Consider the following 23,976-nt stretch of genomic DNA (forward strand, 5'->3'; position numbering starts at 1 on the left):
AGGTGGCGTAGAGACCATTTGTTACCTGCCCCCCACCCACCCCTCCGAGTTGCCACCACTGGCAACGAGCAGCACCGGATGTATTGCCCCTTGAAACCCCTGGCATCGCGGTTTTCCTCGAATGCACCAATTCCGTGGTAACCTCTGTGACGCAAACGCAGATACGAATAGGAACGGCAAGGGTTCGCGCGGTAAGAGATAAGAGAAATGGAAAAGAACAACATATCAATGGAAAGCGGAAAGAAGACACCAGAAGAGGCTGCGTTTCAAAGCCCCACGACAGCAGGCCCTTTCTTCTTCCTGCCCCTCCCCTTCTTCCCTCCGCCTCCTTCCTCGGCCGTAGCATTACTCAGCTGGGCCAGCACCTCTTCCTTCTTCCGCCTGATCTCCTCCGCCTGCTGGTCCTCGAGCTCCTTCTGCTTGGCCTCAAACTCCTCCTCGGCCCGCTTCTGCTCGGCGTAGATGGCCTCGGCCGGCTCGTATTCCTGGCCCGTGGCCCGCTGGTAGTGCTCCATGTCGATGCTGACCGTCTTCTGTCCGACCAGCGCGGCGTTGATGCGCCCCGGATTGAGGCGCTCCTCGCGGTTGAACTTGAGCTTGATGTGCTTCCGGGTCTTGCCCTTGAACATGCGGCAGATGGTGTCGAAGTCGGTGCCAAACGCCGAGAGGGCTTGGTAGAAGAGCTCGGTCTCCTCGTCGGTCCATTGCTGGGGTTTTAGGTTGCGGCGGAGGTAGGTCGCAGTGGTGGTGTGATGCGTGAAGTCGTTCTCTTCGACCTCGAGCAGTAGCCCGGCTTCCTCCCGCGCGCGCGCGTGCCGGTCAACCTGCAGGGAGCGGTGGTCGAGAACGATCTCCCCGTTAATGATCTGGTATTGCTCGCCTATGGGGGCGCGGGTGCCGCCGTCGGAGGCTTCGGCGTCTGCGCTCTCCGGTGTGTCTGTGTCTGCCTTCGCCTTGGTGTTGGGATTTGAGGACGATGTTCCAGTACACGCTTCACCGTTTGTTGCAGCGTCGTCGTCCTCTCCGCCCTGTTGCCGCTTCCTTCTCTCATTATATCGCAGCCGCTTCGCCCGCTCGCGCTCCATAAGCTCGTCATGGAGGCTGAACTTCTTGCCGATGTGCATATCTTTGGCAAGATCGGCCATCTTCACCTGCGTGATGTCAATCTCAACGTGTTCGGCATCTGGTGGCGTGGCCTCGCGTTGTGGTCTCGGAGGTTTCCTTCTAGGGCGTGTTGAATTCCCTTCGCCATTCTCTCCGGCATCTCCATTCTCTGTTGAGGACCTGCTGCGCTTTCGGCTGCGCGATGCTGCGGGAGCAGCTATCTCCGCCTGAAATGTTTCCTCCCCCGGAAGCGGAGCAGCCCTCTTCCGCAGCCGCTTCTTAGCAGGAGTAGGGGTACTGTGTTTGGCGGAGTCCTCGACAGCCGCAGCAGTTGTACGTTTACGGCCCCGCGCTGGTTTTGTAGTTGTGCAAGGCCCTGGAGCAAGCGCAAAGGTCGCCTCAGTAGTCGGCGGTGCTTCCTCGCTCACAGCGGCCTCGACGGGTACCTGACCATCTGTTGCAGCTTCTGTGGCGGATCCTGTCGTGGAGGCAGCCAAAGGTGTTGGTCTCGATGGTGTAGCCTCTGTGCAGGAGACCGGGATGGCTGTCGAAGCAGTTGCGATGTCAGGGGAAGCGGTAGCTGCAGAAGGGACTTTAGGGGCAGCCGGTTGCTCCCTCGGTGTATTGTTGCTACTAGCATCGGCATTTGCTGCCGGCGTCTTTGATGATATAGCCTCCTGACGGGTCGGATCTCCCTCAGACGAAGCCTCCTGGGGTGGAATGAGTGCTGCTGTGGCTGCGGGCCGCTCTTCCCTCCGTTCCGTAACATGAACTGGCGATTTCGAGTCGGCCTGCGGCGCTGGTGCCGCCACAACTGGTTCTGTCTGCTTCTCCTCTACCTGTGAAGTCGTGTCGGCATCGCTAGAGGCGGTCTCTGCCGGTACAACGATAGGGGCGGTGTTGCGGGGTGTGCTTAGGGTCGGATGCGGGGCAGGCTGCGATTCAGAGGAAGATGACTCTTGCGGTGCTGGTGTCTTAGAGGGTTCCGCGGTCGAGGGACGTTGTACAGCCTGGGATGGAGCGCCAGGTCCAGAAGGCGGACGGCGGACAGCAGCCTTTGGCTTCGGTTTGAAGCCGGAGTTCTTCTTCAGCATTGTGTCGATTTAATGCCCCGCGGCGCGCTGCCGTTTGCTACCGAGAGGAAGAAACGCGGGCGTGCATTTGACCGGAGCTTGTTGGCGGGGGAGAGCGGTTGGGCTCCTTGTTTTAGACGGACAGTAAGCCACTGAAATTCAGGTGCAAGTGGCTTCTTTATTCTTGCAAGACGAGGGTGTGTACCGTGTGTTCAGTTGGGGGAGTTCGCGAAAGCCGCCACACGCAGGCTAGCGCGGGCACCTGCAACGTTATCATTCGACATGCAAAGCGGGTGGAAACCATGTGAGATGAGAATTGGCGGGGCGCTAAGACCAAAACGGTTAGCGCTCTCCTGCAGCATTCGACCGAACACCAGCCCTCCTTGGCTGAACGTGGAACTGAAGGCCCAGTTCTTTCACTCCGTCCTTTCTCTTCGCAGAACTGCAGGCTCCTTTTCCAGCACCGGCTCTCGCATTTCGGCTTTCATCAATTCGCTGGAGTGCGCCGTCGAGTTCGGGAGGAAACAGGTTGCCATTCCTACGGTCTCTCCTAAGCCTTCAGTTCATTTTCGTCCCTGACCTGTCGGCCTCGTCGCTGCTCTTTTTTCTGATGCGGATTGCCACCTCTCGGTTCGCTCAGCCCGGTCCTGCCACCTTTGTCAAGATGGAGGACAGGAAGAGACCAGCGTCCGGCGCGGTCGATGACGGCGCTCCGCCCAGCAAGCGACAAGCTGTTAACGGCAGCAGCAAGCTGAAAGACGACTCTGGCGACATGAAAGAAGAAGCATGGATTGAGGTGAGTGTGTGTCACATGACGGTTCCCCGCGCCGTCATCATTCCCGCCATCTTGCCTCGGGTTAGGCGTGTGCCTTCGTCCGTCGTGCCAATGCCGAGGCTGTTCCTGGCGCAACAGCAGGCATCAAACGCGACCGTTTCTGTCGGCTTCTCTCCGCCTTGACCGTGGCTAATGCGCGGCTTGCTGGCAACAGCACGCCCGACTCCTCTCAGGCCTCTCTCTGTTCTCAATGCCCTCCTCCTTATAATTACTCAGCTACCTCTTCGCTACGATGTATATGGAACTCTTAGCGTGGGATTCGAGGGGCTGGTCTGGCTGACATGGGCATGTGCAGGAATACCAAAAGGGCGCCATATTCCGCCAAATGCTCGAGTACAAACGCGAGAAGCTCAGCCTGGAGAGCCGCGTGCAAGAGCTCGAGAAGAATGCCGTTGATCACGACGACCACATCAGGATAGTGGACGCATGGGTACTCCAGGTACGTCCCGTATCTGGTAGTTACGCGAATCACGCTGACGGTGCCTAGTTATTACAAGAAATCCAGCTGCTTGTTGAAGGGGCCGTATCATCGCACATCCCAGTAAATCTGGCCCCAGGTTCAGCGCTCTCTTTCAAGGACAGCAAAGAATTCCAGAGGCACCTCGGTGACAAGGCACAGACTTTAAGGTCACATACAGATGGTATCCTAAAACGACTCACTGCCGCGAGAGGCGAGGTCAACCCGGAAGTAGCTCAGCTCGAGTCGCAAGTCAAGTCGCTGCTCGCGCAGCAAAAGGAATTGATCGTCAAGGTAGACAGGCTGGAAAAACAGAACGCGTCCCTATCGGAGCAGTACGACAATGCCACTCTGAAGGCTTTCAAGGCAGAGCGGAAGCTGGATCGAGTCAAAAGTGCTCAAGTGCACAAACTAGAGCAACAAGCACTCGCTGGCGCCACAGCTCATCCGGCATCCAAGGACGAGAGCGGTGCTGGTTCTAGCACGTCCAGTGGCGATACCGAGGCACTCAAACTGCAGTATCAAGAGGCAACGGCCATCCTGGAGAAGCAAAAACAGCAGCTCGAAGCTGCGTTATCCGAAAATAAGGCGCTTACGGAGGAGAACACTTCCTTGAAGATCAAGAAGGAGTCCCTGACGGACGAGGAGTATGCGCGAACAGAGGTGTTCAAACAGTTCAAGGCACAGAACGAGGACCTCATCAAACGCATCAACCATCTCGAGGCGACCAACAAGGTGCTTCGCGAGGATGTGGAGAAACTGCGTGGGGAAAGAACTGAGTGGAAGAGCAGATTGGAAACGGAGGCGCAAGTCGTTACCTTGGAGCTGGAGGACCAAATTCAACAGAAGGAGCAAGATCTCACCCGCATCCGCTCGGCCCGGGACGAACTTCTTGCCGAAGTCGCCATGCGGAAGGCCAGCCAAGACCAGGAGAAGCAGGCATTGACGCATATGAAGGAGCTGGTTGATGCGCAGCGAGATCGTATTGCCGAACTCGAGTTGGAGCTTGAAAGGCTACGACCAAACGAGGTCACCAGCATGCCGGACCCACGCCCGAATCTCGAGACCTTATCCGTGGAAGCTCTGTGGGAACAGTACTCGAAGTTGCAAAAGGACTTTGAGGCCATCAATAAGGAGCTACCGCTCTTGGAGAAGTCATACAAAAAGTCAATGGCGTTGGCACACGGGAAGGTCATGGAATTCCAGGCGCTCGAAGACCGAGTTGCGACGCTCATAGCCGAGAAGAGCAAGGCGGACCAGAAATACTTTGCGGCGCGGAAAGACATGGACATCCGAGGAACCGAAAACCGGACATTGCGGGCACAGAACAACAAGAGCTCCGACATCATCATCCAGCTCAAGGAAGTTGAGACGCAGAGTAGGGCTCTTATTGCCAGTCTTGAGAAGCAGATTGCAGCGCTGAAGCAGGACCATTCGGCGGCCATGGCAGAAAGGAAGAGGTTGGAGCAGTTAAGTGCCGAGGCGACACGCAGAGCAGACTCGTGCAAATCGCAAATATCCAGTCTCACGGACTTGGTGAGAGCAAAGGACTCCGCGGTTGCAGCAATGAAGGAGCAGCTCTTCAGATTCGAGACCGAGTTGGAGAAAGCAAAGGTCGATGTCAAGGAGATCACCAAGGAGTGCAACAAGTGGAAGGTCAAGTGTCAGAGCAACTCGTCAGAGGAGGAAGAGGCACTCAGGGTAGGTCGAGTCCCGTCTGGTTGTTTTAGACATACAATGGCTGACCATGTCATAGACTTTGGTGATTTGCTCCGTTTGCCGAAGCAACTTCAAGAACACGATACTGAAAAGTTGCGGCCACGTCTTCTGCAACAGCTGCGTGGATGACCGGCTTGCGAACCGCATGAGGAAGTGCCCGAGCTGCAACAAGGCGTTTGATCGCTCGGATGCCATGACTGCACATCTGTGAAGCTTCCCATCTGACGACGTCGTCGGACCTCGTTCCCTGACTACAACAACCATACCATTGTGCTTTACCACCCTTACACAACGAACCTGCCCGGTCTCCAACGTCGACTTGCAAGAGAGCACTCCATTACTGAGAGGCTCGATTTTGATCCCGGCCTTCGGCCGACAAGAGCATCAGCAGGAGAAAAACAATCACACCCCCGTTTTGGAGGTATCCTGAGCTCATCATCTACCCCGTTCAACCATGCAAAACCAGCATGCGTTAATTTAGCGTTCACGGTTTCCTCCATGCACACGGCCGGGATCTTTTGATCGTGGAAGATGAGTCAATTGCTTACGTGAAGCTCTGCAAACAAGGCGTAGCATGCGACCTTGCCTTCGCAAAAAATTGTCATACACTGCATACACCAGGCACTTAACGACTGTCAAGGACAAATCCTGCGACTTCTGCCCCTGGGAGCCCGGAAAGGACGAAACATACCGCACAATCATGCGCAAACTGTTGCCAAACCATGGTCAAGATGCCGACTACCAAGCTGTATAAGGCTACGACAGCTCCGACATACGGGTTGCGCGAACGACCTACACGTTGTCGGAGATACGGCCGGCCTGCCGTCTTCGAGGCTGCGACGATGAGCAGCCGGCAGCTTATTTCGGCGGCCGAGCATCCTTCAGACTGCAATTCTATCTTGCGAAATCAGAAACCTCTTGCCGCCCTTCCATTTTGACCGGATAGTTCAGGCGGAAGCTGCCGCATGCGCTTGCTCTGGAGCAGCGCGTGACCCCACCAGCAAGCGCGGCCAGTATGTATGGGCGGCGCCGGTGCGAAGAATCCACGACCAGATGTGTGTACGAGGTGGGGAGCTGTTGGATTTTGTTTGTTTTCTTTTACCAATTGTAATCTATTTATGTGAGATTAGGTTCGCGCATGGCGTGTGGAACTGTGGACCGAATTGAAACCTGTGAAAGCGAGAGGGCATTTGCTAGCGGTCACTTATAATTTGCAAGAGCAGGATATAGAGCCGGAGTTTGGGAGGGGTGCGGGTACGATAGGGACGAGGATACAGAGCTGCGGATTGTGCATTCTTGGTTCTTGGGTACAGCAGCGTCAGCGACGACTGGTGGACCCGTATCCTGTGCTTTCGTGCCGTGGTGCTGAACCTGAGCTGCTCGAACTGGATGACCTCCCACTGCCCCAGCCAGAGCCAGAGCCCCAGCTTCCAGCACCGCCACCCGTACCGTAGTTGCGATCATTGTTCCTTTGCCCGCGGTTTCCTGCCATGTAGCCCGCTGCGGCACCGCCCGCCAGCCCAGACCAGAACCCAGGCCTCCACCCTTGCTCAGTCGCCGTCGACGACGATGGCTTAGGCCCCGATCCCGGATACGGCGGCGGTGGATCATCCCATCCACCACCACCACCACCACCGCCGCCGCCGCCGCCGCCGCCGCCAGGTCCCCAACCAGGGCCCCATCCACCGCCACCACCACCACCTCCTCCTCCTCCTCGTCTCCTCCTGTTCTGCCCCCCGCCAACCCGAGAATTCTCCCTTGCCCTCACGCAAGCACTGTACACAATCCACCCCAGCACGCCAACAAACACCAGCCCAAACAGCATCTCTGCCCACCCGACCTGGGCATTATCATCATTGTCTCCTCCTCCTCCTCCTCCTCCACGCAGCAGCTCGGGGTATTTCCGCTCCCCTTCCTCGGTCAGCCGCACGGTATACTCGACCCCGCAGCTGCCCTTGAGCACATAGGCGTCGTCGGCGTGGTCGTACCCTTCGCAGATGACCTCGGTGCGGTCGAGGCGCACGGTCGACGGCACGGTCGCCGCGCACGCCCACTCGATGTCCTGCGACGTGTACGACGACCCTTGGTTGGTGCAGCGCATCGTCTGGATCGGCTCGGCCAGGCGGCATAGGGCCCGCAGGGAGAGGCATCGCAGCTGGGGGATGGCCGGGACGCGGCGCGAGGTTGTCTGGCCCGGGGAGCGCAGGGTGAGTGATTTCACCTATTGGAGGTGGGGGGGTGGGACAACCGTTAGTTGGCTAGCTACTAGTACCTAAGATAGGGGGAGGAAGGGGGAGAGTTTGTATATACCTCGGAGAGGAGGATGGCATCTTTCGGACGGGCGGCGAGGGTGGGAGACGAGAGGGCGAGCAGCGCAAGGAGGATGGGGGAGAGCGATGGGTCGAGGAGGCGCATGTTTAGGTGTTTAGCTCGCTCCGGGTCGCGCAATCGTGAGGTGATTGTATGCGTTTTCCCCTCTTTGTTCTCCCTCAAAATATATCCCTTTCGAGTGCGATTTTATGCCGGTGAGAACGAATTAAAGCGTGTGGTTGATCAGTTGGCAGTCGAAGCTGATGCGTTTGACGTAAGGTAGTAGTCGAGGTTGGGTTCGCCCGAGTTGCTGTACGATACCGGGAACGACACCGCTTGGAGAGCAAGTGCTGAAAACACCAAAAGGACAGCTGTCAGTTTCTGCCTTCAAGGATGGCCCTGTGTATTGGCTGCCATTGAGCTCGAGGCTGAGAATAATGGGTGGCAAGTGCTGTTCCTCGGCGGCGGTTCAGGTAGTCGGTGCGGCATTGGGGGTGAGTGGGGGGGTGGTTTGTATGAAGTTCACAGAACCAATGCGATCACCCCTTCCCCTGGCTTTTGACACGTCAGTCACCAACTGGCAGACCAAACGCTACCTTATGGAATACAGCGGTTCTATCCACGGACATGCTCTCTCTACTTTATCTGATGGCATCACTTACATTGTCTTGCATATGGTAGGCACTCTCATTAAGAAACATGGACTTTGGGCTGATACTGATATTAGATTGCTTCCCACCACCTCAAAAGTGAATAGGAGGGGTAATAAGATAGGTAAGGTAGTTCAGGTGGTTATATACATCCGCTCTAGTCAAAAAGACTGAGTGAAAGGAGATTAAAATCGCTGTGTCTAAATGCGCTGGTAAAATCCCCATGGAAAGCCACCGTGTAGGGGAGTCTCATCCTACAAAATACACGTCACAGGCGTCCGCCGTCTATGCTCGATACGCCCAAAACGCCTCCCTAGATGGTATCCATCATGAAGATCCCCCCAAGACATACATTAGGCAACCACACCCTCCATCACCTGTGCTTCTCCAAGCTCTGCAGGTTCACCAGCTCAGCGTACCGCCCATTCTTGTGCATCAGCTCGACATGCGTGCCCTGCTCCACGATGCGGCCCTGGTCAAACACGTAGATGATGTCGGCCTTCTGAATGGTGCTCAGCCGGTGCGCCACAGCAATCGTCGTCCGCCCCTTGGCCGCCTTGTCCAGCGCCGCCTGCACAACGTGTTCGCTCTCCGAGTCGAGGGCGCTGGTGGCCTCGTCGAGGAGCAGGATCTTGGGATCCCGGACCAACGCCCGCGCAATTGCGATGCGCTGCTTCTGCCCACCACTGAGCAACGCGCCCTTGGATCCGACGACGGTGTTGAACCCGTCGGGGAGCGAGAGAATGAAGTCGTAGATGTTGGCTTCCTGGCACGCGAACTTGATCTGCTCGTCCGAAACCTCGTGCGGCGCACCGAGTAGGATGTTCTCCTTGATCGTGCCCTGGTATAGTGTGGGCTCCTGCGACACCAAGGCGATGAAGCTGCGGTACTCGTTGACGTTCAGCGTGCTGATTTCCTTGCCATCCACGTAAATCCCGCCAGCCAAGGGGTCGTAGAAGCGCTCCAGAAGGGCGATCGTCGTCGACTTTCCGCATCCTGACGCGCCCACGAGAGCAACGTATTGGCCCGGCTGGATGTTCAGGTTCAGGCCGCGCAGCACAGGCTGCTCCGGACGCGTAGGGTAGCGGAAATGCACGTCGCGGAACTCGATGTTGCCCTCAACCGCCTCGATCTTCTCGCCGTCCGCAGCCCAGGTGTCGATGATCGGCTTGCGGTCAAAGAGTGTCTTCAGCTCGCGCGACGCCTCGACCGCCTTGCCCATGTCCGGGGCGAAGCTGAAGACGGATCCGGCAGACTGGGCGCCGAAGATAACAGACGAGAACACGATGAAGAACTGGAACATGTCGTACTCGTACTTGGCAATCAGAGTGCCGCCGTACCAGAAGCCCAGCGCAAACGCGAGGAACATGAACGACTGAGACGCCGCGTACAGAAGGCTCGACTTGAGTACCGAGATCAGACTGGCCCGCTGCTGGATCGCGAGGTTCGCTCTGTACTGCGCGAGGACGTCCTCTTCGCGAGTGAGCGCAGCAACAGTGCGAATTGCTGTGATGGCCTCCGAGGCAAAGCTCGCCGAGCCGGAATAAGCTTTTTTCGCCCGGCGCTGATAGTGCGCGAGCATCCAGAAGCGGAAGAAACCGCAGCCAATAACTATGGGCATCGTCGCAATGCACACAAGTGCCAACTTCCACCCTATCGCGAGGGCAACCGTACACGCGGCAACCAGCGTCGTGAACACCATGATCAAGGTTCCCAGCGTGGAGCCGCTGATCCCGGCGACATGAGTTGTCTCGGTGCTGAGGAAGGACGTGAGCGCGCCGGCCGAGTTCTCGTCGAGGTCAAAGTATTCGACATCCTGGCGGAGCATGGATCGGAATGACATGTCGCGGACCCGGTGAATCAGACGCTCGCTGCACTTGGCGAAAAGAATGCCCTGAGCAGAAAATGCGATGAACTGGACGATGGCGAGCATCAGGTACATGAGGCACCAGAAAGATGCTTCGGACTGGATGTGGGGGATCGTGGCCGGGGTGACCGGTACGGAACTGTGTTTTTTTGGTCAGCTCGGTTCATGAAGGGCGCACGATGGCAGACAAGGAAAACACTTACAGAGCACTGATGAGCTTGGCGAAGAAGACAGCTTGCGTCGGGTTACCACCACCGCATATAGCAGAGAAGAAAAGACCAATCAACATAAGCTTCCACTCCTCCCTGTTAAAGCTCGCAATCACCTTGATCAGGGTCCAGAGGCTGTAGTTTTTCTTCTCATCCGTCGTCCGCGCCGCCAACGCCATGGAGCTGGCGCTGTGCTGCGACTGGCTCTTATGGAGCCTGCCCTGAATGTCATCGTCGGGATCCTCGGGAACAGCACCGCTTCCGCTCTCCTTGTTCCTTGTCGAGGCTTTGCGTATAAGGGCTTGTTCCTCTTCCTGGTCCATGGCTTCCTGCTCCTCGGCCGTCATCTCGTTCACTGCCGCAATGGCCTGAGCCGTCACAAGCTTGTAGTATGCGCCGCGCTTCTCCAGGAGTTCGTCGTGGTTGCCCTGCTCAACAATCCGACCTTGGGACATGACAACAATGTTGTGGGCATCCTTGATGGTCGACAGCCGGTGCGCAATGGTGATGGTGGTACGGCCCTCTGAGGCAGCTTCCAGGGCGGCCTGCACAACACCCTCGGATTTGGTGTCCAGCGCACTGGTCGCTTCGTCCAGAAGAAGGATCTTGGGGTCAGAAACAACGGCACGGGCAATAGCGATACGCTGCTTCTGCCCACCGCTAAGCAAGAAACCGCGCTCGCCCACATTTGTCTCGTACCCTTCCGGGAGAGAGGTGATGAAGTCATGAGCATTGGCCTTCTTCGCCGCCTCCTCAATGAGCTCCTTCTGCTTCTCGGGGCTTTCCTTCTCCCACTTCGTCCCAATCAGACCATAGCGGATATTTTCGAAGATTGTCGTGCCGAACAGGGTGGGCTCTTGGGACACAAGCGCAATTTGTTGGCGGAGCCAACGGAGGTTGAGGGTCGAGATATCCACATCATCCAGGTAAACACTTCCCTCCAGCGGCGAGTAAAACCGCTCAACCAGGCCGATAATGGTCGACTTGCCGCTTCCAGAGGCCCCAACAAGGGCTGTGACTTTGCCGGCAGGAATCGTAAGCGAGACATCGTCCATGACAACAACCTCGGGCCGCGACGGGTAGACATGCTTGATGCGCTCCAGGCGAATGGTGCCAACCACATTTTCGAGCTTGGTACCCTCTTCGCTGGACGGATCGATCGGGGACTTGCGGTCAATAGTACTATATATCTTGGCCGCTGCGCCCAGCGCCGTCGTGAAAGCCTGGAGGTTGGGCGCGACGTTGCCAAGGTTGAAAGCGCCGATCATGACGCTCATCATGACAATCAAGACCTTGCTCAGAGACACGGACCCGTCAACGAGGAAGCGCGATCCCATCCAGAAGGCCAGGCCGTAGTTGAGATAGAGGATGGTCATCATGCCGGCAATCATGGTGGCCAAACTAGCCTTGAGCTTGAAACCGAAGATCTCCGCGCGAATCAAATGGCTGTCGTACTGCTTAGCCAAGCGATCCTGTGTGCCGAAGGCGATGGCATTGCGAACGCTGCTGATGACTTCCTCGGCAACCGAACCTCCCTGAGCGTAGGCGGCGATGTTCTGCCTCGAGAATTTGACTATGAACCTCGAGCCCGTCCCCATGCAGAGCAGCAGGGCAACCACGGTACTCAGCAAGATGAGCGTCAACTTCCAGTAGCTGACAAACCCAATGACGAAAGCGGCGACGAAGGTTGCCACGGCCTGGAGCGTTAGCCCGACCTTCTCAGAGATTCCCTCTTGGATGAGATTTGTGTCGGCTGTGATGCGTGTCGTGACCTCACCGGCACCGAGTTTGTCGAAGAAACCGATGTTTTGCTTCATGCAGCTCTCGAGATAGTGCTCGCGGATCTTGGCGCTAATGTGCTCGCCGGTGTAGATGAAGCCGACAGTCGCGACGTAGGACGTAACGAACTCGGCAATGGCCAGGTAGACGAAGTAGAGCACCAATCTCCCCAGCTCGCCGGTGAACTCGTCGTAGGTCATGGTGGTATTGGGGCGGAAGTAGTCCTGGAAGGTTCCTTGGAGGTTGCCAAAGACGACCGTCATCAGGGGAAGGGCGGCGCCAGAGGCGATGGCACAGATGGACGCCACAAATATGATGATCAGGTCATTGCGGGAGGAGTAGCGGTAGAGCATGGCCAATCCCACCTTGACATCGGGCGTGTAGACCTGATCCCTGAGGATCTTGGCCTCGTGCTCGGGGAAGTGCGCATAGGGATCCTCATCAGTGTTGGCATCCTTGGCCTGGACGACCTTGCTGTCGGCTTTGGAGAGATCCACGGTGCGCTCCTCCTTGTTGCCGTCCGTCGACTCGCCGTGGCTGGAGCTCTGCCGAGACGGACCGCCGTTCGGGGTGGATACCGCCGTCTTCTCGTTCAGATCGGCCGCCATAGTGACAGCGGGTGGCGTCGCGCGGGACGATGCCGCCGGGCGGGGTCAGCTTGGCGTTGATCTGCGTCACTCAACCTTCAGAAGCTTGTGAGGCTTGAGACACACGTCTGCAATAGCACGAGCAAAGTGCGCCCGAGGTGACCTGCGTAAACCGAGCAGCTTGCTCGATGTCACTCGATTTATTGCATCAGTGGGTGCTCAGAACTCGAAATTGGTTTAAGGCTGGAGAAGGTGCAATAGGGACAAAGATTAAAATTGGGTAGCTGTGTAGGTGAATAAAGGCAAAACAGAAACGAGAGGCTGTGGGAAGGAACGATCTATTAGCACCCGCGATCAAGGAGGCACGTATCCGGTGTTATATGAGCTTAAACCCGCGCCGGACTCCGTTCCCTTCCCGGTTCTTGTTCATAAAAATGACCACTGACGGGCAGGACTGGTCGACGGCACAGACAAGGGTCCTGACGACCCAACCAAATCTCTGCTTACACAGTACATAGGGGGCGGGCGTTCGCACGTCCACCGGCCCGAGTCCGCAGACGGGGAATGAAAGGGAAGAACACCCGTTCCCAAGATCCACTGGGCAAATTACGTTGTACTGTACACGGTCCGGGTGGGGCCTAGGGGTGACTTTACCGAACCCGACGCACAATGCGAAAGCGAAATGAGAAAGTTCCTCGCTACACATGTGAGGCCCCAACCAAACCCCGCGGATTACCTACATTGTGTGCAGAAATGGAAGCGTATTACCTATAGTCTAAAACAAAGCGTCCATTGACTGTGGAAGCGGCTCGAGTTGTGCTCAGTTTCATCGAGCATCTCGGGTCTTTCTGTGATGTTCTACGGTCTCGAGTAGTATCGATTGATTCCAAATTGTTCTTTCTGTTCGAGTACTACGTCGTCACCGTATGACGCATTCGTCAGGAAGGATTCTCAGACGCTGTGCAACCATCCCTATGTACGGAGTACGGATATCAAAATTTCATCCGTCAGGCAACACTTCGTGTACACAACACAACGTGAGCACAGCCGCTATGCTTGCGGAGCGAGTCGGGGTCACGGGCGTTTTCAAACTCCGAAGTGAGGTGGGGGCTTGTTTTGCCCGATCAAGGGACCAACAAACGAGTGTGGTGCAATGATTGCGGCCGCGGACGGCTTGGGATCTGGAACAACTCTCAGCTACTCCGTATTGATATTCGATAGGGGGCCTAATCTAGCGCGCCAGGGAAGGCGTTACAGGTTCCATGCAGGCATTCTGACAGCGGCGATCATCTATCAGAGTTTCGTCACGCCGCGGTTATTGTTACACTACATACACGGTTGACGTGACTCAACCTGCTCTTCGGGTACTGAGCATTGCCGCGCAGGACAGAACATACGAGTTGAAGCTCGCTTTCAGCGTTGAGTCACGCTTCTTCTTTCTCAGCCTTGTCTTGTATTGTATGTATGTATTGTACAATGCACTCCCTTTTGGGTCCTTTACCTATTCTTAGACTTAGCCCCATGGGGATTGCTCGGTCTCGGGGGAGATTGAATTTGATCAACGGACCGACCCGAACGCGAGCGATCGACGGGCTTGCCAGATAACCTTCACAACAACCCCTCAAGCATCATCAGAAGATGCTCAGAGATTGGTGGGGGCCGGCTGACAAAACTCACAGGAATGGAAGCCGACCTGTCCAGAAGGCATTCTTTAGTGCGCATTTCCTCCCATCTACGATGCGAGGTCAGAGTAGCACCGAGTCACAGCTACAGATTACACGTACGCCAATTCCAAATCCCTGATACCCATGTGTTCGGAATCTGTAAGACGGGATTCTGGAATGGAGCCCGTATTACTCCCTGGGCCCGGGCCCGCAGCGCCTGAACTTGGCGGGTTGGAAACACCCCGCATCTAGTAACTATTTGCGGCAGCGGGTCCTCTCAGCTCAGCGTTATCGTTATCGATTGAGCGGGGGGTTGCGACACCGCCCAAAAATTCCCCTGGCAGAAAAAAACGAAGGTCAACGTTTCGTGGTTGAAACGGATACAGGTAACAACTGCCTTAGCGAAGACTTGCCTTCTGCTTACACCTACAGCGAGAACCCTACCTCGCCCAGAAGCCGAAGTTCTCTCGTATCGCATTGCATTCTATTCTTGATCCGCAAAAACACATCGTCCAATCGATCTAAACAGAGCCTGCCACAATGCCCAAGTCAAAACGAGCCAAGGTCTACCACCTCACGCAGGTGACCAAGAAGACACGCGAGCAAAAGGAGAAGCTCTTTGCCAACATCCGGGAGTGCATCCCGCAATATCAGCACTGCTTCGTCTTCAGCATTGACAACATGCGCAACAACTACTTGAAAGACGTGCGCCACGAGCTAAGCGACTGCCGGTGAGCCCTCTTCTCCCCTCCCCTTCCCTCCGTCCCTTTCCGTGCCTTTCCCCATCAGATGAACCAGTGTAAAACTAACCGCCATGCGACCCCCCTTGCCGGTAACCAACAGCCTCTTCTTCGGCAAAACAAAACTCACCGCCCGCGCGCTGGGCACCACCCCGGAGGAGGCGCAAGCCGACGGCCTGCACCACCTGACGCGGTACCTGTCCGGCAGCGTGGGGCTGCTCTTCACCAACCGCTCACCCGACGCCATCACGTCCTACTTCGCCAGCCTCAGCTACGTCGACTTCGCGCGGGCGGGCAGCGTGGCCACGCGCACCGTCACCGTGCCCCCCGGGATCGTCTACTCGACGGGCGGGGAGGTGCCCCCGGAGCACGACGTGCCCGTGGCGCACACGCTGGAGCCGGAGCTGCGCCGGCTGGGGATGCCGACGCGCATGGTGAAGGGCAAGGTGTGCCTGGGCGGGGACGAGGACGGGGACGGGATGACGGAGGGGTACACGATCTGCAAGGAAGGGGACGTGCTGGACTCGCGGCAGACGCGGTTGCTGAAGCTGTTCAGCATCTGCTTGAGCGATTTCCGAGTGAGTCTGTTGGCGTACTGGAGCGCGGCGAGCGGGGAGGTGACCGAGTTGGAGGCCGGGAAGAACAGGAGAAAGGAAACGAAGGCGGATGGGGATAAGATGGACGAGGACAAGGAGGATGAAGAGGAGGACGAGTGAAGGTACCGGCCATGAGGACTGCGATAAGAAAAGGGATTTGTGTCTTGAGTTTCAGTGTGCATATAGGGGTATTTTTGTATGATACCATAGCTTTTGTGGGCTTGGGTTTTCGGGTACTGGCGTCTAGGTAACGCGGATGAAGAAAACAAACAAGCAGATAGAGCATCTGTCATCTTCGGTCACTTACCGAAGTCTGCCGCTACAAGGTCACCATGGAGCTAACATATCTGCTGCTTCAAGGTAGCAGCAGCGCTTCATGAGACACTGGGGCTGGTCCAACCTGAACCCCTAAAAACTGTATCATACAGGCTGAGTAGAAGCTTGCAACAACACCCGGAAGACAAGCTAGCATATCCCCAGGCCAGTCGAGAAGGAGACAAACAAGTTCCTTACCTCTGACCTTACCTTGCGTATATGATTCTCATTTCAACATCCATTATTACCTGTGATCGGTTCCCTTTGCCCGGTTTTCCACATTGCGTCGGGAAGTAAATAAATACAAGACAAAGAATCATTACCTTCCCAAAAGGCTCTCTCGTTCAACGCTGAGACACGGCAAGCGTCGAAGCAGACGCTCACTGCAAATATATCTTGTTTGGTGAGGCGGGCATGAGCTGCATCGGGCTGCCACGAGTCCAGACTTGACGATGCTCCGGTGGGTGATTAAGAGGTTACCTCGGCGATCAAAGAATTCGAGCGGAATCCGCTGATTACTGGCCGGGTCTGCTGTCTCTGGGCGCAAAATGGGTTGTAACGAATGCCGGCTTACCCTCATTGTCGAGATGGAGACGAATCAGGGAGACGAGAGCAAATGACAGGGAAGAAAGTGATACCCACCACAAGACACCGAAGAGTCTTGTTAGTAGCGTCGGATCCTTCTAGGGTCGGATTCGTAGCCACCACCCTCGTAGCCGCGTTTCCGGGAGTCGTCGTAGTCTTTAGGTCGATCGTAGTCTCGGCCGCCGGAGTACCCACCATTCTCGCCGCGCGGGCGGATAGGCTCCATGTTGCTGCCAGACTGTCGGGGATTGCGATCGCGGTAGCCTCCTCCAGATCTGTCATCATATGAGCGTGAGCCGCCATCACGGCCATACCCGCCGCCTCCGGGCCCGTCCCGTCGGTTATCGCGGCCGCCATAACCACCACCACCAGGCCCGCTTGGCGCGTTGGGAGGCCCGCTGGGGCCGCCGAAACCGCGATCGGCTCCACGGCTACCAAAATCGCCACCCCTGCCAGGACCGCCAGGGCCAGAGCGGAAGCCACGGTCGCCGCCAAAGCCGCCACCACCGCCTCTGAAACCGCGGTCCCGTCCCCTGAAGCCGCCGCTAAAGCCACCCCGGTAGCCACCACCGAAACCGCCAGGCCCCATGGGTCTAGGCATCGCCGCCTTTGTGTACCCGCGGCCGCCTAGACCACCGCCCAGGCGACGTGGCTTCCAGCCCTTGACTGTCCTACCCCTTTCGACATCAACCTTGATGCGGCGGTCCTTGATCCGGATGCCGTCACATCCGTCCAGAGCAGCTAAAAATGCGCACGCGCCAGATGCGCCGGTGTCAGTAAAGCCTTACCATTGAGATACTACCTTATGTGGTATGCTTTGGGAAAGGGCACGAGGGGTGAACAGAAAGGGGGAGGCAAGGACTGGCAAGCTTGAGGGCCATGGGTGTCCTGGGGCGCGTTGCGGCAAGCGGTAGATGAAGGTGCTAGAATCAAGGTGGCAGCATTACCTCTCATATCCTTTTCGCGTTCGAACACCACGAAGCCGTAGCCGCGATGCGGTTTTTGTTTCTTATTGCCCTTCTCGTGGGCATGAGTGTCACGAATGATGCGGATCTGTTTAGTGTCAGCTTGATGATGTAGGTGGCCAGTATCTGGAGGGCAACGCACACGCTCGATCGGACCGAAGCGGCCAAACTCGCGCTCCAAATCCTTCTCGTCAGCGCTGTAATCAAGGCGCGCCACAATTAACGTCTTGAAAGCGTCGCCACGGATGTTAGGATCTTCTTGCGGTTTATCTGTCCAAGATACGACGCGTCAGTAAAGCAGGAACGCGCCAGATCAACGTAGGGTGTGGCTAACAGTTCCTCGGCCCCTCGGTGAGCATCTTTTCCACCTGAGCCTGCTTCTCGCGCTTTTTCCGATCGCGGGCCTCGAGCCAGCTTTCAGTAGGATGGTATTCATACTCGCGCTCGTACTCGGCCAGCGCGGGAAGGTACTGAGCGACACCAGAGACAGCGGCCGTTCTGCGTTGCTCAGGGGGATGATCGCATGGTGGCACCCAGCGCAGCGGTGGCCTGGGCGCGAATAGCGCGAGAAGATTTGGCGGGAGCCGATCGGTCATCGTGAGGGCTCACGACGAGTATCTGTGTTGTCGATGACTGTAATAATCGGAGAAATTCCAATGACGGATCGCGCAGACTTTATCTTCGTAGTTAAAACGCGGCTCTGTGGTTTATAGGCTATCGAGTCGCCGCAATGATGCGTGCGGGCAAGGCGCTGATGATTGATGATGGAAGCAAGTCAAACAACCGCGCAAAGTTGCTACGGCAAATTGCCAGAAAATGCAAGCTCGCGATGAGTGGAAGCAGAGGTGCCGTGGACTCGAGCCTAGCTTTTCGCGCCGCTGGTTGGCCCGTGCTTCCCAATTGAGAGCCAATCACACCATAGAAGTCCCACTTATTCTTCTGCCGTCTTTGAACCGGACGCTGACCATTTTCTGCCGCTGCAACACGCCGAGCCCAGATCATGCTCTCCGGACGACGGCGACGACGATGACGGTAAGGGCACTACAGCAGATCTCCACCGGCCGGGTAAGGACAATTGTGCAACCCTGAGACATTCCAGGACTCGCACTAATAGACTGCGTGCCAGAATGGCGTCGGTGCCTTCATCTTGCAATGCAAGAAGATGAACTTCCACTACTGCGACTGGGCAGGTAGCTCAAGGGGCATGAAGTACGCTCGCCGCCTGTTTTCCCACTTGAGGTACCCCGTTCATATATTGACCAATTCAACTCCAGCGGCTTCATCAAGTCCCTCCTCCCCAAGTTCGCCGCCGCCCACCCGCAGATCGAGTTCACCGTCTCCCCACGGCCGGCCAAGCATCCAGTCATCGTCGCCCAGTACATCAACGGCCGCGAGAAGGCCATCTGCGTGCGCAACATGGAGCCCTATGAGATCCTCAAGAAGGCCGAGCTGCTCCGGGACGCCAGCGGCGAGAAGCTCAAGAGAACGACCAAGCCGGTGACGAGTATCAATGAGTCCGTCAGAGGCATCTGGTCCCCGTACCACGGCGATGGGTTGCGGGTATGAGCGTGTTTTGTATGATAGGGCGGGCTTGGTTGCATGGACTGTAGGGGTACAAAATGGAACAATCACAGTACATCACTGCTCGATGTGGAGTTACGGCGAATGGCACATTCCCTCGACAGGGGCTGGGAGCAAGTGAAACTTTGTAGTATTAGAGAGGCTTTTTTGGGCATTTCTATATCCTTTTCGTTATGTTCCAGTGCCAGGCTTCCTTTTTCCTTTTTGCCCCACGATTCCGGGATGAGCCTTCCACCGGTCTTGGTTTCTCTGCTGACAAGACAACCTCACTGGTTCGAGTTGATGATATCCACGACTACAATCAGGTCAGCTTTAGCAACAAAGCGCATCAGAACGTTAAAGAACAACTCACACTCAGGCTTCAGACTGGCACCGCCAACCAGGAAGCCGTCGATATCCTTCTCCTTGGCCAGGTCCTTGCAGTTCTTGCCGTTGACGCTGCCGCCATAGAGGATCCGGGTCGAGTCCGCAACCGCCTGGCTGACGTTCTCGACGAGCCACTTGCGGATGGCCGCGTGCACCTCCTGAGCCTGCTGGACAGTGGCGACCTTGCCGGTGCCGATGGCCCAGATGGGCTCGTAGGCGATCACGATCTTCGCCCAGTCGGCGTCTGAGAGCTTGGCCTTGAGGGCGGCCAGCTGGCGCTCGACGACGGCAACGGTCTTGCCGGCCTCGCGCTCCTCCAGCGACTCGCCGCAGCACCAGATAACGCTGACGCCGCCGTCGACGGCGGCCTTGGTCTTGGACGCGACCACCTCGTCCGTCTCGCCCAGCAACGTCCGCCGTTCGGAGTGGCCCAGGATGGTCCAGTGGATGCCGCTGTCCTTAAGCTGCGCCACGCTAATCTCGCCCGTGAAGGCGCCGTTGGGCTTGTCGTAGACGTTCTGCGCAGACACCTCAACGCCGGCTTTGGTGAGCTCGTCCCGCGTGAGGTGGAGGTAGAGAGCCGGGGGTGCGATCACGACCTCTGCGAAGGACAGGGGTGTTAGCCTGTTGCTTGTTCGAGGCTTTGCTTTCCTCCAGTGCCACGCAGTTAAGGTAGTTGACTTACCAACATTGGAATCCAATTGAGCCTCGTTCAGGTTCTTCACAATGCTCTTGATGGACTCCTTTGTCCCGTTCCTGCATGTGGTGGTCAGCCTAACCAGTCCTTGGGAGCTTCAACGCGGGGTTTTGCAGCCCATGGCGGGGTAACACTGCTCACATACATCTTGAAGTTACCACCGACGAAGAACTTGCGAGCCATGGCGGGCAGTTATGTCTTTAGTATTGAGGTGATATGGTTTAAAGGAAGAAAGGGCAGAGGCCGCAGTGCGAGAGTCAAGCTGGGAGAGTTGGGTCTTGAGGAGAGCCCGAGAACAAGATGGTCTGAGGTGGGTCGGGAGCTTGCGGGACTAAAAGGTGGTGCCAGCTCTGAGACTTGCTAACGCCATGTGCGACCTCGACGATCCGACTCAACCCACTATGGCACCTGCAGATCAGCCTCGCGATCTCAGTGGTGACAACTAGTTTTGAGGCTTTTCCTCCCTCCTGGTCTCTTACGTTATTTCTCACGAGACCGTACACATTGGGCTTGCTAGTTGCTAATGTAGGTTCTGCTGACATGCAGCTTATGCTGAGGTTCCACCCGCCGAGTGTACTGTCTAGATGAGGTGTGTATAGCACATACAGAATAGATATTCCCCCTTGCCAAACATGCCCTGTCGTGCACGTATCTCCCCACAGTATCCGCCGGGGTCCAATGCATCCGTGCCCGGAAGCTCCGGCATCGCCCGGTTATTGAGGTTCTACCGGAAGCCGGATATGGGCCGTCAGACCCATGATCTCCCGCGTTCACGTCTTCCGCTCTTCCGGCACTCCAGCACGGCCTAGCGTTTCACGGCGAAAAAGCCACCTCTTGGCTTTGCTACCCGGTCTCTCCTTAGGAGCGTCTCCCTTAGGTTGACCGCCTGCTTCTTCACCTTGGGCGCTAACCTCGAGTCGCCGGTGCCTTTCACGACCCGGTACGCGGTCGATCCTACTCTTTTATCCTTTGGAAGCTTGGGGTCACGGAGCAAGGTCTGCTCCACGGCTCCCAGTTTCCTTCGCTTGTGCTTCAGATGGCCAGTGGAGCCGAGTTCCTGAGAGACGTCGTCCTCATCGTCCGACTCAAGCAGTTCAAGAGGGAGGAGCTTAGGTGCTTCTTTCCTCTTCTCGGTCTCTGGCGTGGCGTCCTCAGCGCTAGGCGAGGCATCGTCAGAGCCCCTCCTTTGCCTAGCCTGTTGCTCGGCCCGTTTCCGCTCCTCAGCTTGTTGATTGAAGAATGCAGCACGCTCCTGTCGTTTCCGCTTTAATGCGGCGGCTTGTCTATGAACAATATTAGTATGGCGGGATGTTATCTTCTAGAGGATTGAGCTCAACCTACTGCTCAGCCGCTTTCGCAGCAGCTTCTGCGGCTTTCAAAGTCTCTTCTTGAGCGGCGTGTGTGGAAATGGCCTCCGGCGGTGCATCGTCATCGCTGTCCTCGGCCTCATCCTCGTCATCGTCTTGCCCAGGTGCGTCCGCAGCCTCCGGCTTGGACGCTGGCCTGGGAATGCTGCTCTCCATAGGGTCCCTTGAAGGGGCTTCTCTCGGTGTGACGAACTCATCGTGATCACTGTCATCGAAAGTGATGCGTTTCCCCACGCTTGGTGTGTTGAGAACCTCTTCATTCCCCTCCTTCCCTGCTGTGTCCTCGGCCACGGCCTTCCTCCGCCGCAGCGCTGATGAGGTGGGTAGTGGAATCTCTATGCTGACATGTCTGTGCTTAGCGGATGGTGTATCTCTAACCCGCACCGCCAACTTAGATGAGGGCGAGTTCTGATCCTGGTCGTGTGGCAGCTCGTCCTCCTCAGGCTTGTCGATCTTATATTTGATGCCGGCTGCCCTCAGTAGTGGTTGCTCAGCGACGTCTGAGATATCGACGGCCGGTTCCGGTACCTCATCCTTCACTGTGTCCTCCACCTCTACCTCTGGCGCCTCAGGCTCCGAATCGGATGAAAGCTCTATGACGGCCGCTGGTGCTTCACTTTTCTGAGACGCTTTCTGCGCCGACCGCCGGGTTCCTACCATAATGTTCGGCAGTGACGTGGTGCCCAGAATCCTATAACAAATAAACCGCCAAGGTTGTCCCTGTACGCAGTAATCGGCGTTGAGTGCCTTTGCGAATTCCTTGATTGAGGGTAACGGAAGTGAATTCATGAATGAGGAAGTCCAACCAGGGACTTGCGGTTCCTAAACTTTTTTTGACTGCAGGGACCTGTCCAAGCGTAACGGTACCTGATTGGATAACACCATGCTTCCGGTGCAAGGTGTGGGTCCAGATCTCTTAGTGTGGGACCTCTCAACTGTCAATAACAACCGCAACCCCGATACACCATGACAATGGGCATCCAACAACAACTACTACTAGTACCAAAACAGAAGAATTGCACTACCTCTATTTAATTTCTTGTTCTGGCCGTCTTTCAGCAAGTCGAATCAATGCCATTCCGTTGTCACCCCTCACCTAGACAGCTTAAACCAAGACGTCTCAGCTCTCAGCCATGTTCTCACCAAGAGCTACAATACAAGCCAAAAGGGCTGTGCGAGCTCTTCTCCAGAACATCCACCTGATCCATCCGCATCACCACCAAAATCTCCCAGGTCGCCAGTATGCAACGAGCCTCAGGAACGCCAAAGGGCAACCGTTCCGCGCCCCTTCAGTTCTGAAGAAGAGCCGGACCACATCAAATCCAACAACACATCGTCAACTATTCCAGGAGTCCGATATCCCAGCTCTCAAATTAATTCAGGACTTCCTGTCTCATCCAGAGCAGCGCCTGTATCGATGCATAAGCGCAGAGGAGTGCCGCGATGTGGCTCTGCGGTTCGCTTCCGTCGCCAGGGGCCCCAAAGAGAGCCCGGCTTGGAAAGGGGCGCTGCTAAGGGGTATGACCCAACACCACAACAACAGGCACCAGCCCACCTACTTTCTTACCTCCTGAAGAAGCTAAGGCCGCCCTGCAGACCACAACATTGACCCGCGAACCCTGTATTGCGCCGCCATACCGCTGATCGCGCCGCAGGGCGGGCTAGGCAACATCGGCAATTACATGCTCATGACGGCGTCAAGCTTGGGATACACACCCGCGACGCTCTCACTCATTCGCTCTCTTCTGGATGCCAGCGACGAGCTCTTCCCGCGACTCAAAGCCAACCTTGGCGACGCAGTAGTTCGTTTCATCCAGCTGGTCCGGACCGAGAGAAGCCCCGACGTCCTGACCTTGCGGGGGCTTTGGTTGCTGCGTGAAGGCCACAGCGATGCTTATGCGTTGAAGTATTTTGACCAAGCTCTCGAGGCAGCGCGGAGGATCCCCGATGGTGACGCTGATCGCCAGCATACCCAGCAGCAACAGCAGCAGCAGAGAACCGCATCAACCCGCGACCCCAGGTGGACATTCGAAGGCTCCTGTCACCTGAAGCGCGGGCTCATCCTGGCCAGGCAAGGGCGGACGGATGAGGCGATAGCCTCATTCAAGGTTGTGGCTCTCGAACTGGACCTTGCCGACGGCTATGTGGAGTTGGCCAAGCTGCTTCCCCCGGACGCGCCAGAGCGGGAAAGCTATCTCTTGAGGGCCGCTCAGAGCGGCAATTCTGAGGCCTGCCGGCTCCTTGCGCTCGATATGGCCGAGAAGGCAGCCAATCCGAGACTTCCCTGGAGTGACCGCAGTGACGCTGCGGGTATGGCCCATGAGTGGTCCCAGGTTGTCGTGGACCCGAAAGGGCGGGAGGAGTTGGCCGCCCAAGTGGCGGAGAAGGCGAAAGCTGTTTTTACGGGAGCACAGAGTGGCTTTCTGTGGAAGCTCGCGGGTTGACCTACGGGCAACTTGGTGTATAAGTTAAGGGGATGAATATCGACCGCCTTTCCATGGTCACCATTA

General features: G+C 56.7%; 10 protein-coding genes across 10 annotated transcripts; 4 read left to right on the top strand and 6 right to left on the bottom strand.

Annotated features, from left to right (window-relative positions):
* Window positions 1-266: 266 nt before the first annotated feature.
* B0T15DRAFT_403637 (uncharacterized protein) lies at window positions 267-1,085 on the bottom strand (the record flags this gene model as incomplete). The annotated part of the gene is made up of 1 exon (XM_062865216.1): window positions 267-1,085. The coding sequence occupies one exon, from the start codon at window positions 1,083-1,085 to the stop codon at window positions 267-269; it is 819 nt and encodes a 272-aa protein (XP_062718193.1).
* A 2,151-nt stretch (window positions 1,086-3,236) lies between these two features.
* Window positions 3,237-5,532, top strand: B0T15DRAFT_304668 (BRE1 E3 ubiquitin ligase-domain-containing protein). The gene is made up of 3 exons (XM_062863852.1): window positions 3,237-3,451; window positions 3,500-5,170; window positions 5,226-5,532. The coding sequence occupies exons 1-3, from the start codon at window positions 3,338-3,340 to the stop codon at window positions 5,397-5,399; spliced, it is 1,959 nt and encodes a 652-aa protein (XP_062718194.1). The 5' UTR covers window positions 3,237-3,337; the 3' UTR covers window positions 5,400-5,532.
* Window positions 5,533-6,506: 974 nt separating this feature from the next.
* B0T15DRAFT_505451 (uncharacterized protein) lies at window positions 6,507-8,029 on the bottom strand (the record flags this gene model as incomplete). The annotated part of the gene is made up of 2 exons (XM_062867527.1): window positions 7,499-8,029; window positions 6,507-7,409 (listed from the first exon to the last, which is right to left on the bottom strand). The coding sequence occupies exons 1-2, from the start codon at window positions 7,601-7,603 to the stop codon at window positions 6,507-6,509; spliced, it is 1,008 nt and encodes a 335-aa protein (XP_062718195.1). The 5' UTR covers window positions 7,604-8,029.
* Window positions 8,030-8,521: 492 nt separating this feature from the next.
* Window positions 8,522-12,611, bottom strand: B0T15DRAFT_403911 (P-loop containing nucleoside triphosphate hydrolase protein; the record flags this gene model as incomplete). The annotated part of the gene is made up of 2 exons (XM_062865231.1): window positions 8,522-10,154; window positions 10,219-12,611. The coding sequence occupies 2 exons, from the start codon at window positions 12,609-12,611 to the stop codon at window positions 8,522-8,524; spliced, it is 4,026 nt and encodes a 1,341-aa protein (XP_062718196.1).
* A 2,183-nt stretch (window positions 12,612-14,794) lies between these two features.
* B0T15DRAFT_403701 (ribosomal protein L10-domain-containing protein) lies at window positions 14,795-15,710 on the top strand (the record flags this gene model as incomplete). The annotated part of the gene is made up of 2 exons (XM_062865224.1): window positions 14,795-14,985; window positions 15,098-15,710. The coding sequence occupies 2 exons, from the start codon at window positions 14,795-14,797 to the stop codon at window positions 15,708-15,710; spliced, it is 804 nt and encodes a 267-aa protein (XP_062718197.1).
* Window positions 15,711-16,569: 859 nt separating this feature from the next.
* Window positions 16,570-18,051, bottom strand: B0T15DRAFT_514453 (RNA recognition domain-containing protein; the record flags this gene model as incomplete). Its single annotated transcript, XM_062868122.1, has 4 exons — window positions 16,570-17,231; window positions 17,438-17,543; window positions 17,598-17,725; window positions 17,790-18,051. The coding sequence occupies 4 exons, from the start codon at window positions 18,049-18,051 to the stop codon at window positions 16,570-16,572; spliced, it is 1,158 nt and encodes a 385-aa protein (XP_062718198.1).
* A 390-nt stretch (window positions 18,052-18,441) lies between these two features.
* Window positions 18,442-19,176, top strand: B0T15DRAFT_542887 (thioredoxin-like protein). Its single transcript, XM_062869948.1, has 3 exons — window positions 18,442-18,520; window positions 18,582-18,664; window positions 18,730-19,176. The coding sequence occupies exons 1-3, from the start codon at window positions 18,482-18,484 to the stop codon at window positions 19,019-19,021; spliced, it is 414 nt and encodes a 137-aa protein (XP_062718199.1). The 5' UTR covers window positions 18,442-18,481; the 3' UTR covers window positions 19,022-19,176.
* Window positions 19,177-19,302: 126 nt separating this feature from the next.
* Window positions 19,303-20,282, bottom strand: B0T15DRAFT_402966 (Triosephosphate isomerase; the record flags this gene model as incomplete). Its single annotated transcript, XM_062865183.1, has 3 exons — window positions 19,303-20,003; window positions 20,088-20,158; window positions 20,245-20,282. The coding sequence occupies 3 exons, from the start codon at window positions 20,280-20,282 to the stop codon at window positions 19,303-19,305; spliced, it is 810 nt and encodes a 269-aa protein (XP_062718200.1).
* Window positions 20,283-20,904: 622 nt separating this feature from the next.
* On the bottom strand, window positions 20,905-22,126 carry B0T15DRAFT_514456 (uncharacterized protein; the record flags this gene model as incomplete). Its single annotated transcript, XM_062868123.1, has 2 exons — window positions 20,905-21,382; window positions 21,441-22,126. The coding sequence occupies 2 exons, from the start codon at window positions 22,124-22,126 to the stop codon at window positions 20,905-20,907; spliced, it is 1,164 nt and encodes a 387-aa protein (XP_062718201.1).
* Window positions 22,127-22,599: 473 nt separating this feature from the next.
* B0T15DRAFT_514457 (uncharacterized protein) lies at window positions 22,600-23,910 on the top strand (the record flags this gene model as incomplete). The annotated part of the gene is made up of 2 exons (XM_062868124.1): window positions 22,600-22,984; window positions 23,063-23,910. 2 exons carry the CDS (start codon window positions 22,600-22,602, stop codon window positions 23,908-23,910), a joined length of 1,233 nt encoding a protein of 410 aa, XP_062718202.1.
* Between the last annotated feature and the right edge of the window lie 66 nt (window positions 23,911-23,976).

The sequence above is a fragment of the Chaetomium strumarium genome (genome assembly GCF_033439665.1).
Source record: "Chaetomium strumarium strain CBS 333.67 chromosome Unknown B0T15scaffold_7, whole genome shotgun sequence".
Lineage (NCBI taxonomy): Eukaryota > Fungi > Ascomycota > Sordariomycetes > Sordariales > Chaetomiaceae > Chaetomium > Chaetomium strumarium.